The sequence below is a fragment of the Zonotrichia leucophrys genome, chromosome Z, assembly GCF_028769735.1.
Source record: "Zonotrichia leucophrys gambelii isolate GWCS_2022_RI chromosome Z, RI_Zleu_2.0, whole genome shotgun sequence".
NCBI classification, from domain to species: Eukaryota; Metazoa; Chordata; class Aves; order Passeriformes; family Passerellidae; genus Zonotrichia; species Zonotrichia leucophrys.
In genome coordinates, this window is record NC_088200.1 from 3,993,649 (window position 1) to 4,007,823 (window position 14,175).

The following is a 14,175-nucleotide window of genomic DNA, read 5'->3' on the forward strand; positions in this document are numbered from 1 at the left end:
GCTCAAAACACATCTCCCAGATTCACACAATCACGTAAGACTTCCTCAGGAGTTCTCAGTGATTACTATGAAGAGTGAAAGTAACAGAAAGCGCAAGGGTTGGTATTGTCCTCTGAGATAGCTCATTATTTCCCATTGGTTTGTCTCCAAATTACCTGCTGTTTGCTGGATCTAGAAACACTCTTCTTCCCGATTAACTACAGCCTCTGAAGTATTTCGGTGTTAAGATATTATATTCCTTTCCAAGTCCTTAAAATGTTAAAGCTACTGTTTAGAACTGTAGGATGTCTATTACAGCAAGTCTAAAATTCCAGGGCCAGCTTGGATGGGACTTTGAGATACCTGACCTAATGGGAGATGTCCCTGCTCAGAGCAGGGGGTTGATCTTTGAAGCCAGCTTTTTTTCTCTGAACTCTCTAAATATTGTTGTTATCTTTGTGATTTTTGTTTTCCCTGCATAGCCACATTCTAAGTTACAACAGAGAAGTTCTCCTCCATCCGGAAGGTCTCATTTTCCTCTTTTCATGGCTTTCTCAATAGTTTGATTCAATTTTTGGGTAACAGGCTTTTAGATTTGGATGTGTTCATGTGTGGATGAAGGGGGAATAAACTGAGGAACCTCACCTTGCTCTGATCTAACGAAAACATTTTCAGTGCAGTAGCAAAAACATTAAGAACTTGTGTTGGTGCAAGAGTTAATGTAGCAGGTTTGGCTTTGTTGTGATGAGTTGCCTAATTAGCTAAGAGAGAAAACATCTGAGATATGACAAGTAAAATATGTTGAGTGCAAAGTCACCTACTTCTCCACTCATATAATGCAGGTTTGGCTCCACTGAGTTAAATAACTCCACTGAGAGAAATATAAATTGAAATATATGTGCAGGAAATAAATTTAGAGGACAACATTCTGGGAAGAATCAAATATTTTTGAGGAATTAAAATACTTGTTGGGATTTTGTTAATATTCTGCAGTCAATTTTCTGACTTAAGATATATCTTCAGAAATGCTTCCTTCTTTGTTAGTCTACTTCCTTTACATATGATTTGACTACCATGCTTATTAAAGGAAAAACATGTCAGATATTGAAAGAAAGGATGAGAGAATTTCTGATAAAAATACAATGTTTTAGATTTTGCTTATATTTTCATTGAAAAGGAAAGCCAATATATTAAGCTACATTAATAAACAGAAATGAAAACATAACTATGAAAGTGATAAATAATTATCTATAAATCATGTTAATTTATAGTAGAAAGGTAAATATATGCAATTTATTGTAAAATATATACCAGTAGTGTTATTAAATCAGTTTCATACTTTAAAAATGTTGATGCTATCAATCCAAACCACTAAATTTTCCTTTATTTGGTACAGTTTCCTGTCTCAAATTTCATCATAAACCAATTTTCTCACAGTATTTTAATTTCAATGGAAGTTATATCAGCAGCAGGAAAAAAGATCATAATTTTAATCATCAACAACACTCATCACTCTCTACAACTGCCTTGAGGGGAGGTTGGAACCTGGTGGAAGTCAATATCTTCTCCCAGGTAACAAGAAGAAATGGATTGGAGTTGAGCCAGAGTAGGCTTAGATTGAATGTTAGGAAAAAATTTCTTTGCTAAAAGGCTTGTAAAGCATTTGCAGGCTTTACAAACAGGCTGCCCAAGGCAGTGTTGGAGTCGTCATCCCTGGAGGATCTAAAAGCTTTGAGGATGGGGCACTTGGGGACAAAGGCTGGTGGACAAATGGTTGGGCCTGGAAGTCCTTTCCAACCTAAAGGATTCCCTGCTTCTATAAACTTTCAAAAAGATATCTGAGTGTTTGAGAGAGGCACAAAACATTATAGTTCAGTTCACCATGGGCAGATAAACACCTAAAGCCTGTTTAGTCAAAGGGAATTAGCTCCTAGCTGTATCTGTGAATCTGCATCTTATCCTCAGTTCCTCGCAACTGATACATTGAGAAAACCCAGCATTGGAAAGAAAAGAATGAATAAAAACCTCATCTCCACTTTAACCCTGCATAAGATTTCTGAGAGGATTTAAATGGAAGAGCTGTGTCTTCCTCTTTGACGTGCCATCAATTTTCCAAACCGTAGGTCTGATGCTCAGAAAAGTTGGTACCACGTTAGAGAACAGCAGCTACTCTCTCCCACTCACAGGAAAATACAGCTGCTGTCACAGCCAATTCCTCACTGCCTGATGCATGGGGTGTAATTTCACGTGGAAGGAAGCACAGGAGCTAACCACTGGTTTATGTTAGCAAAGCTGCAAACAACCTCAATTTGGCACTACCTGAAACAGGAGCAAAGCAAGCCTGGGCGTCTCAAGTTGTCATTACAGGGAAATGTGTCAACAGGTAAAAAAAGAATGGGAGAGAAATAAATGGGGTTGCTGAGAGTTTTGTTTTTTTTTTTTTTTCCATTGAATGAAATGGCTTTATCCTTTTTTAGAAGTGTTTTTCTCAGTGAAGTTAAGATACTTGAGGCTGGTAGCAGCAAGCCAGAGTCCCCTTGTACGAAGAGTGACCCTATATTTCTCTTGTTTTCGGTATTCCCTTTGTAAAAGTTAGTATTATCCATTGACTTTAATTGAAACGTGTCTATCTGAAATGGTTCAAGATCAGCTCTATTCTTCTCCTAAATAATATGTGAAAATTGAGTCTTTCTAGCTTTATTTAATGTATTCCGCTTTAAAAATCACATTATCCTGGAGCCTGCTTTAAAACCTATTTATGTCATTATGTTTTGGATTGCTCACTAATGGAAGGTTTAAGTTGACATTGGATTTGCTAACTGAAGAACAGTAGAAGACACATTAAATTTTCTCTCTGATTTTAACTTGATGGAAGAAACACGGTGGGAAAATGCGCTAATGGTAGCATTTACCAGCAGTAATTTCTGTTTATTAAGGCACCTTGTCAAGTCACATAAGCTAAGCAGGGTAGGGAATGTTCAGTATTTTTGCGGGAGAATTTCTGGGAAGGGATCAGGGATGCACTGTGGGGGAAATGGTTTGTAAGTGGTAGCAATCTACCTTATCATTATGGTTAATTTGTATCACATTATGATGATGTCTCTTATGCGGGCAATAAATGCAACTTTCATCCACTTCTTTATTTCCTTAACCACTAAATGGAAGTCTGAACACAAATTTTACAATGCAGTATTTTCTGCCTTCTGACCTGGAACTGAGTCTGGATGTAGGTATTAACTGGGATTTAGAAGTCTTCAGTACAGCTGTTTTTCACTAGACTGCTGATTCAGAAGACATGAAACTTTTCTGACATGAGGGCACTTTTCCTACATGGTGTTTTCCTACAAGTTTCTCATGTTTAGGATGAATTTTTTGCACATTTTCTCCATTCATCCTTCAGTCCATGCTGGAAAACTGTAACCACTGCCTAGTATTTATCATTTTTTTACTAATGACACCTTAAAGAAAAATAATGAGAATTCATCTCTCTACATCTAATGATTATAGAAGAGACCAGGGTGAGAACTGCTCTCTGGGTAGTAATTTTTTTATCTATTCATTCAAGATCATCAAAAACAAAAGATGCTTTTCTATCTTTTTTTTCCACTCACCTTGTTCCTAACTATTTATTTTTACTCATTGTCTCAACATATAGGTTTCTGCATTGAGTCCTTTATTTCATTCTGATGCAAGAGGAGCAATTAAAGACTATTTTCCAAAGGAAGCATCTGCCTTTCTCTGTTACCACCAGCTCCACCTCAACATATTTTGATTATAGTCTGCTCTTACTTTACAGTGGCAAGTTACAAAGTTACAGTGAATTAGGAAGAGTTCCTTGTTTCTGCTCCAGCTGCCCTAGTAACTTGATTTTCTATTTAAAATCTGCACAGGGCTTTGTGTGTTTAATTTTCATTCTAATAATATAAATTAGATTTAAAAGACTTTTGATTTAAGACTATTCCTTTCTGCTGCCTGATATTCTTTTCAGTGGACTTCTGCTTATATAGGTGAAAAAAACCACCCACCAATTTAGCAAAAAAAAAAAAAGGTATAAAAATCCAGTGCTGTAGCAACATCCCAGCTTAGGCAGGAGATTTTGTTACAAAAATCTTCTGTATTTTTCTAGTATACCAGAATATGCTTAACACAGAAATAAAATTCCGCTTACCTTCATTTCAGAGCTAATGCTCAATAAATAATACACTATAACACCTAAAAGATTAATAATTTCCACTTGCAGATCTTGCAGCATTCACTCCTGAAACAAGTGGTAAAGCTTTTGGCCAATTCCTCAAAGGGTTTGGCAATATAAAAATGGGTGTATTGGGCCACAACAAAGGTGTCTTGAGACTGTTCTCTCAGTGCATCTAGTCTGTAGTAGAGTTTGGGGAAGAACAGAGTAAAAGACATTAAAACTTGTGCTTAGAAATCCTCACATCCTCTGACACTGTGAAGATAAAAGTGCATTTTTGTGGGGTGAGGTCTTTGAGTTTACTGCAACCAGTTTTAAAAAAATGAAAGTTTTTGATCTAGATATACACTCTACCATTCACCGTGTCATGGGGCAATCACACAAATAACTCTAATCAACCTACAAAAATACCTGATTGCTAGAAAATATGCTCTGTATCTCTAGGTACCTGCCCCCCTGTACTCTTTAAATTTCATGAAGTACAATAAAAAATACGATGTATTAGACATCAGTCTTCTTCTCACATATCTTTTTCACCGAAATAAAACCTCCTCAGACCCCACCACTCCCTTTGTTTTGTTCAGGGAACTAAACCTATCAGTTTTTTATTCATAAACATACTGTAATATATATGCAGCATGTGTTGATAAAATAAATGCAAATAAAACCAAAGGAAATATCTTACATATTCAAATCAAATAGTCCTTTGAGAAACCTTCACCCAGCCAATAGAAAAAAGTGTTCTTAGGAAATTGCAAGGAAACAAACTCAGGAATGCAACATAATTTGTTCAAAACCATAAAGGCTGCAGATGGGCTGGCTGTGACTTCATTAATTGTATATTAAACTCCTCCAGGTTCTTCTGCTAACCCTCCCACCCCAAGAAGATAATAAATCTAGGGCCATTTAAATTATCATTGTGTTTTAGAAAACAATGCCTTCCATATGAAAGTTTCTTCCTGGAAAGCAAAAAGTTTTGTAAAGTTTTTGAAAACTAAAGCATGTAATATTTTAGGAAACCAAAACTTCATTTCCAGAACTGATATTAGTTGTGTATCTGATTCTAGATGTCATCCTTATTAAAATGCTATACATAAAATTAACATTTTCCCTACCTCAAACTGAGAATAGAGGGGGAAAAAAATCTCCAAAAGAATGTAATTTTTCACTGATTCAATCCTTTCACTTAAAAAACTCTTTAAAATCAAAGAAATTTTTTTCCATTTTCCATCTTTGAATCTTGTTCCAGAAGATCCCTCATGTGATGTCTAAAAATACTTCCTGTTCCATAGCCTAAATTAGATCCTAGCTAATATTTCTCATTTGCTTCATAACAATATTTTTTTTGTTTAATTTTAATACTTTTTGCTTTTCTCAGTCTTTCTAACCTTGAGTCATTAAACTTTCAGAAACTGAACACACATGAAATCTCTCTCAGGTTGCATTTAGAGAATGTTGAAATTTTTTTTCTCTTCCTAGTATACTTCATAATTATTGGTGTCTCCAGCAACTCAAACTTACTGTGACTGTTAATGTCATTCACAGAGCTTATTAGATGAATGAAAAAAAATAATATTTTCACCTCCTACTATTCATAGAATAAAGGAATGAAAATGTGTTCTGAGTTGGAAGGGAAGCCATAAGGATCTCTGAGTTCAACTCCTGGTCCTGCATAGGACTATGCCCAACAATCCCACCTTGTCCCTGAGAACGTTGCCCAAATGTTTCTGGAACTCCATCAGGATTGGTGCTGTGCCCATTGCCTGGGGAGCTGTTCCAGTGCCCAAACACCCTCTGGGTGAAGAACCTTTCCTGATACCCAACCTAAACCTCCCCTGACACAGCTTCAGGCCGTTCCCTGGGGTCCTGTCCCTGTCACAGAGCAGAGATCAGATCCTGCCCCTCCTCTTCCTCACAGGGAGCTGCAGCTGCCATGGGGTCTCCCCTCAGCCTCCTCCTCTGCAGCTGCACAGACCCAGTGCCCTCAGCCCCTCCTTCCCCCCAGGGCTCTTCACCATCCTCATGGCGTCCCTTGGATCCTCCTAATAGTTTGATTCTTTCTTATATAGAGAAAGGCACCCAGAACTGCTCACAGTGTTCAGGGTGAGGCAGCCCCAGCCCAGAGCAGAGTGGGACAATCCCCTCCCTTGCCCGGCTGGTGATGCTGGGCCTGATGTCCCCAGGACAGGGATGTTCCTCCTGGCTGCCAGGGCACTGCTGACTCAGGTTCCACTTGCCACTGACCAGGAACCCAGGTCCCTTTCCATGGCTCTGCTTTCCAGGATCCATTCCCCACTCTGTCTGCACACCCAGGGATGCCCCAACCCAGGTTCAGAACCCAGCACTTGCCCTTGTTGAACCTCACTTGGTTGGTGTCTGTTGGTTAAAATTCGGTGGGTAGAGGAATAATTGCAAATGATGATTTATCTAACATGCCAATTTAAAAATTCATATTTAGTTATAGGGATGTTTGTATCTTTTTCAAGCTAACAAAATAGAAGTGAACATTGCAGTCTTCAGGCATGAACTTTTGAAAAGGCAATACATTTTAGAAGATGATTCCTAAGGCCTTGTGGATATGAAACCACCAGACCAGAATTGTTCAAACTCTTTAGTATTTCAGAAATAAAACAGTAGCAATATAGCTCTTGCCTAGTTATTGAAACAGTCAAATTTTCATAAAATATAATTTGTATATATTTAATAATAATCAACTTCTATATTAAATAATAAAATAAAGTATGTCCAGCTTGCCCTGACCATGTTTTAGAAAGTTTTTAATGTTCCATATAGACAGAGCCAAGGTGGCATATTAAATTTTAAAATAAAGCATATTTATTTATTCTTTTTCCATAACAATGTCTCTTATCATGCTGCACTGTTTTTGGACTCTGTAGTTTCTTTGACACCTTCTCTCTTGTAATGATACCTATGTGCTCTCTTCTTTTTTCATGAACATCATGAAGTAATTCTCAAATCCACTCACTTTACCATATTATATTTTTTTTAATGTCCATCTTCTACACTGGTCTCATTGAAACCTCAATGTTTATAGAAAACATGAGTTAAGGATCCACTGGAAGGGTGGATCTAAATTAAAATTATGTGTATCTACCCTGTGCAATCACTGGTCTCTGAGATGCAACTACTGTGGTAATTTTGTTAGAGTGTTTAAAATGTGGGATTTGTGATGAGGGTAAAGATTCTGTTGGAAACAGATTTATTATACAATCACTCCATCACCCAGGAGAATGTCAATATGTGGAAGCTCTTGGGTGAATAAAGAGGGACAGGAAGAATGAAATATTCACATCAGGGATACTATTAGCATAACAAATATTGTGTAAGCTTGCAACGTACTCTCCAACCTTGAAAAATAAGTGTAGGACTGCTTTCAAAGTTTTTGGTAAAAATCAAATTTAGAAAAAATTAGGAGAAGAGAGTGATTCTATTCTATCTGCTTTCACAGCTGTAGGAGTATCAAAACATTTTTCCTATTGGCTTGTGAGCCCACTCACACATATATACTTTTAAGATTAATTCCTTCTTTAGATGAATTTTATTTTTGCTGTACTGGTCGAAAGGATGCTTCAGAGTAAATATGTGACCTCAGCCTTTTTCTAAGCATGGCATTTTTTTTATTCAGTGGAAAATAAAATAAATTTAAGAGGGATTTAAAATTATATTGAAAGTAGAAGACAGGACTAAGTTTATTATTTAAAGAAAACATATATATTTCTATGCCAGCACAGGTGTAATTTACAGCCTTTTAAATAGTTAATGAACATGGTATGAGCATGTTTGCAAAAAAAAGAGAAAAAATGTAAAGGATTTGATCTGAAGGATTTGAACCCCTTTCTTGTTTTAAAAAGACAGGAAAACTTTAAAGCTGCATAGTTACTCATGCATGTCAGGCTTACATTTGCTCAGCTGGGGCAACCTGCATTTGCTTAGCCACAGATGGATATAAAGAAGATGCTATTCATCTGAAACAATGATCCTTTTACTTATCATAGCTTCTGTGTGATGTACATGTCCCATTTAAATGAAATTATCTCCACAGTGTCATAAAATATTCATTAAAAATTTTCAGGCAACTTGCAATTCAAAATGTTTCACAATATCAGCTATGGATTAAAAGGGTTTTGCTTGGTTTGATTTGGTTTCTTAACTATTTCTTAACCAATATTGTTTTTACATGTATATGTATTTATTCAACAATCAGTTCTAGGCATTTATTCTATTTTCAAATCCTGCTTTAAAGCCACATTTTGCACTTTGTTTGGGGCATAAATCAAAATCAAGGGTCCCTAATTAATAGACCTGCAAAAATTTGGTGTAGTATAATTTGGATTTCCAAAGGAGAAATTCACAAAATATTCAATGACAGTTTGAATTTGTTAGGTGTGAGCGTTAATTTATATGGGGAGAAAAAAAAAGGTAATGGATGTGGAAAACCATGGGACCAAGGAGAATATTTTCAACACACAGCATGAAATACCAATACCATTTTTCTGTTAGTTTTCAAAATTAATTCCCTCTGGAAAATGAGTTTGGGGCTGATGTTAGTAGCAATGAAGAAGCTGAAATATTCCAGCTGAGGCAGGTGTCCTGCTGGGAAGCCCAGACAGGGCAGGTCTAATTCCCGAGGCTCCAACTGAGCTTCTTGGTTTTATGCCAGTGGTGATTGAAGGTCCTTTTCCTTTGGGAGGCACTCCACCAACCTTCAGCCATCATTCAGAGCTAATTTCTGCACATCCAGCAGCCAGGTCTGTGGAATGCCTGGTAGAACCGGACAAAGCTGTTGTTGTGCATCAAATGTTTGGAGACTTTTTCCTTTGTTCTCCTGATATAAAGAACTTATTTTTTTGTAGCTACAAATCAGTTATGGCTTTCCCTTAGATGAAATGACCAGCTATGCCTGCTCTGAAAACACTTTCTGATGTTGGATAGAGCAGAAAATGCAAATTCTTCTCTTTAGGAGCACACAGAGGAAGATGGATTGCAATTCCCACTACCTGTGCACCAACTTCCTTATCTTGCATTGTGATTCAGTGATTAAAAAGATCAGTGTACCTCAATTCCTTCTGTGCCCTCTTCCTGTGAGAGAGTGCTAAATCCCGGGATGAGAGGTGACAAAGACTAAAGAGGCCAAAGAATTTCCTTCCCCTGGTGATTAGGAGGAGCCTGTGACAAAGGGCTGTCAGGGAAGAAACTGTGGGACAAAATGTATAAAGAGAGGAGCTTTTATTCATCATTTTCCTGACGAGATTAACTTAAGGCACTTTCACTTCATTACTTCGAGTGTTTCTCTTGACACCTTTCTCAAATTCTGTACCTCTCCAGATTCATTTTATATACAATCATAGAAACATAGAACCATTCAGATTGGAGGAGATCTCTGAGATCCTCAAGTCCAGCACTGCAAAGGCCTCCACTAAACCATGTCCTCACATTCACATTACTTTGGAACACTTCCACTTTTGCATGCCACAATAATAAATTTGATATTTAATACAACATGATTCTTTCAGTCATTATTATTTCAGTCCTCTTGAATCTTGTGAATTTGATGAGGATATAAATGATGTATTGACTCGTGACTGTCTCAGGCGAGAGGAAAAACATTTACCATGAGTTCTGCCTGTCCTCTGAGAATTTTTATTTCAATTATAACTACAGATTTTGTGACGCAGGCATTGCTCCAGAAGGAAACAGAATGAGATCAGATGCAGAATAGTTTGGGGTGTTTTTTAAAGAAAAAAAAAAAAAGCTTGGCAAGAAAAAGTAGCAGGTAGTGAAGCAAATTGAATTAATTTGTGGTATAGGGCCTCAGGAAGCTGGAAATGTGTAGGCATAAACCATATGAGCAGCATCTCTGCTAGCTGCCTCAGCTCCTAAGAGCAAACTAGGCAGGTCACATCAGGCATGAATTTGTTCTTCATAAACCACTAACAGCAATCAGAACAAAGATGGCTAAAACTCTGTCACGATTAAAAAAAAAAAAAAAAAACAACAAACAACAAAACAGGCATCTCTCCTGGAAATAAAAGTGTCAAACGTGTATAGTGCTTAAAAGTAATGCATCTGAAAACATATAATACAGAAGACATGAGTGTGACTGTAGATAGATTTATTGCTCTATAATATATATGGACTGAATGAGCTTTTTTTTTACACAGTTACCCTCTCTGGGTATCTATGAATTTATAATGCTGCTTCTTAGCATTTATATTTGTCTACACTAAAGATGCAATAATTTATTAACATGCTAATAAATGTTTAATACTTCTCCTCTTTATCATTTTATAAAACTTTCTCCCTAGCCTCTGTTTCTTGAAAATATGAGAAGGGCAAGCATGAAACTAAAACAATGCTGTTTGAGAAGTCGATGTATTTATATGCAGATTTTTAAAATGTCTCTCATCTTGCTCATAAACTCTGTTGTGTATGTTGTTGAAAGCAGCTGAGATGTTCAAGACATGAGGCAAAATCTGATGTTGGATTTCTTGTTTTGTGACTGATAGTTATGTTTCAGGTAGGCTACCTTAAACAACTACCTATATAGTAGCTGTAGATGAATTTTAATGCCAGAAAAAAAATAGAAAGAAAATATTTTAAAAATCAGGCATTATTTTTTAAATTATCTTTGACTCTTTTTTCCTTTTCTACTTAATTAGAATTCACATATTTAACTTTTGAAAGCTTTTTATTTACAACTGTCATTTTTTGGGAGATTCAAATAATTTGAAATTCAAACTTATGAGGAAAAACAACAAAGAAAATGTAACTTCCCAAGTTCATATAATTGCTATGATGTTTCAGTAGTCACTGAATATTCAAGTTTACTTTCATGGCTTTTCAAAGCCAATGAAATTCAGATATCATGTTGGACAGGACATGAAAGTTTATGTGCTTCTACATAAATTGGAATTTCACTTCCAATTCATAACTTTCCACCTATTTCACTTTCCACTTTCATAGCTTGCCACCTATTCCAAATGGCAGAATGCAGTTTTCCTGAAGTCTCATATAACTTTCCTAAAAGCAGTTAATATTCAGTCATGAAACAGTCTCTTCAGAAGAAAGGTTCTCTGGGTGGTTAAGAGGAGACTTCATCTGTTGCATCAAATTTAATGAATTTGGTATTGCTAAATACACCAGAAATCAAATTAGGCACTCCAATAACTGGCACTTTGTAGCACTGTGAAGACCTTTATGAATCAGTCTTGTAACTCTTGTTTTATGTTTTCGTCGTGGCAATTTTAATCTGAATGCAATATCAGATTAACAGTATTTTCCAAGTGTTAAAAACTTTGTACACAGGAGTGTACACAAAGAAGTTGAAATTTAGACAATTAAAGAGGTTTAATACATATTTTTCTTCATTTATCACCTCTGAGTTATCAATGTAGAGCCATGCATTGTTGCAGAAGTAGGCATAGAACAAAATTGTGCTCACAATCTGAATTGATACTTGCATGAGTGACTTACCCATGTGTTCTGGCTGTTTCTATTTAATGGTGGTGATATGATTATTTTTTCTTCCCTCTCTTTCCTCTGCAGCAATGACAATGCAGTTCATTAGCCATCGATTCCCTGACTACCATGACCCAACTATAGGTGAGTACAGGCTTTTCCCCTCTTCATCCCTTTCAGTTTCTCTGTGTGAGACTGTGAGATATTGTATTTGCTGGGAATGTCTCGAGGAAGGCAGAAGTCATGAATTTGACTCTCTGTTCTCAGAAGATTAATTTATTACTTTATAATACTATATTATATTAAAGAATACTATATTATACTGAAGAATACAGAAAACACTTACTGAATGCTAAAAACTCATGGTTCTTTCCAGAGTCACAACACAGCTTGGCCCTGATTGGCCAAAGAGTCAAAATAATCCACACCAGAATCCAATAAAACAATCACTTGTAAGTAAACAATCTCCAAACACATTCCACATGTGAGCACAACACAAGAGAAGCAAATGAGGTAAACATTGTTTTCCTTTTCTCTGAAGCCTCTCAGCTTCCCAGGAGAAAAATCCCGGGCAAAGAGATTTTTTCAGAAAATGTGAATGCTACAGTGAGACAATGAGAAGCTGCTTCTAAAAAGTCATTAGATAGAAGCAAGATTTGCAAACTTTAGATTACACCTTAATTTTGTGATGACAACTGCATTGTGTCATGGCCTTACCATAGATATTTCTTCCTGATGCTCTTTATGCAAAATCTCTTTCAAAAACAGGGTTCTGCCATTCATGCATTGTAACTATTAATGTTGTGCATTTATAACTACAGAATATGGAACAAAATTGCTAAAGAATATGAAAAATCCAATCTGGAGTGGGATATGTTTGTTTGCTTTTTTAAGTTTTGTTATTTTAGTGCTATTTCCTGTATTAAAGTCTTAGCTGACCTCCTCTAAAAACATCAAATGACTACTCAATTGAAAAGAGTTGTGCTCTGGGATTACAAACTCTGCTAACTTTGTTTGGTTTACCTACTTTATAAACTTGTGAATATAGAAATTTACTAATATCTATTTTACACTTTATGACAATACATGTTTTTATCTGAAATAATCTTTAAATGCTAAGTGACTGTCACAACTGCATGTTTATTCATTTAAGAGTGCCTTTATTACTTAGATTTACTTATACTTACATTTATACACACTATCCATGTGCAATATTTAATTATAACAAGAGAATTATGGCAGAACTGGGTCCAATAAGTGGAAATTGCACTAAAATCATCTGTATTTCCAAAGACTTTGGGGGAAAAAAGGAGAAATCAGTTCCTCTCAGACAAAAATTTTTGGTTTTCTTTGAAATTTTCAAGTATTTCCAACTCATCTATAAAATTCTATAAAATTATTGTATTGCTCTACAGAGCAGACAATGACAGTTTTAATTTTTATTTGTTATTTCTATAATATTCAACATTTCCTGGATTTTAAATCTTGGTAAATGATTGTAACTTAAATAATGAAAAAATATGTAAATTCTTCATGTCACTAGTAATTTTATAGCTGTTAAAAAAATAGCGAATCACCAATGGGATGTGTCATCTCTAAAGAAGGCAAAACTACTGTGGAATTGGTACAAATTTTTTTGTTCTTCTCAGAAAAAATGAAATCATTAAATCTAATTGGAAAAGAGGAACATTATTAGTTATCAACATCACTAACTTAGTTACCTACATCCATCTTTATTGTTAGCTATTCACCTGCCATCAGTATTTATTCCAATATTGTATCTCATCATAATCTTAATTTATTGGTCTCTAGACATCACCACAATGTGAATACTAGATAATCATAAAGAGAAGGAAAGCTTATGGTGCATTCAAAGTACAAACTGCAGGAACGCCTTGAGGCCTTGATCAGGATGAAGGTCTCCTTGGGTGAGAAAGGGTTTCTACTCAGTAAAACCAACACTAAAGAGGAGGAGAGAGGCTAAAAGTGAACAGGGAATTATTGAATTCCATCTCACCCAGCTGGCTAGACACAGAATGGAAGTACAAGTTTTTCTCTTCAGCATTTCTCTTTCTCAGAGCATGATGAGGACATCCTGAAAAATTCTTATTACTATCTGGGCTCTAAAACACATACTAAACAGAAGAGAATGATCTTGGCTAAATATTTATATTTTTCCTTAGGTAAATTTGTGTATGACCCCTTAAAATTATACATAAACCAAAAAAAAAACAAGCAGAAGGAATTACTTTCTGCCACATCTATAATAACAAACACATAATTTTCAAACAACAACCCACTGAAAAAGTTTATACTCTTGACATTGTTTTTTACTACTTTTAAGCTACTGGTCTCAACTCACAGAATTAATCTCATGTTTGGTTACACATCCAGTAGTAGAATATTTTTACTATTTAGCCCATCAGCCTAAAGAAAATAAGGGAATCCAAAATGAGCACTTCCAGGACCAAGACTATCCTGATTTCAGGGGAAAAGGTTATTCCTCTAAAGTCATGAGGAGATAG

General features: G+C 35.8%; 1 protein-coding gene across 3 annotated transcripts in view; it reads left to right on the plus strand.

The window, feature by feature from the left end:
• Positions 1-14,175, plus strand: part of RIT2 (Ras like without CAAX 2) — a 218,125-nt gene that overhangs the window by 44,534 nt on the left and 159,416 nt on the right. For all 3 annotated transcript variants that reach the window (XM_064736490.1, XM_064736491.1, XM_064736492.1), the window contains one exon: positions 11,738-11,794. In XM_064736490.1, coding sequence (XP_064592560.1) covers positions 11,738-11,794 — 57 coding nt within the window. The remainder of the gene's footprint in view (positions 1-11,737; positions 11,795-14,175) is intronic.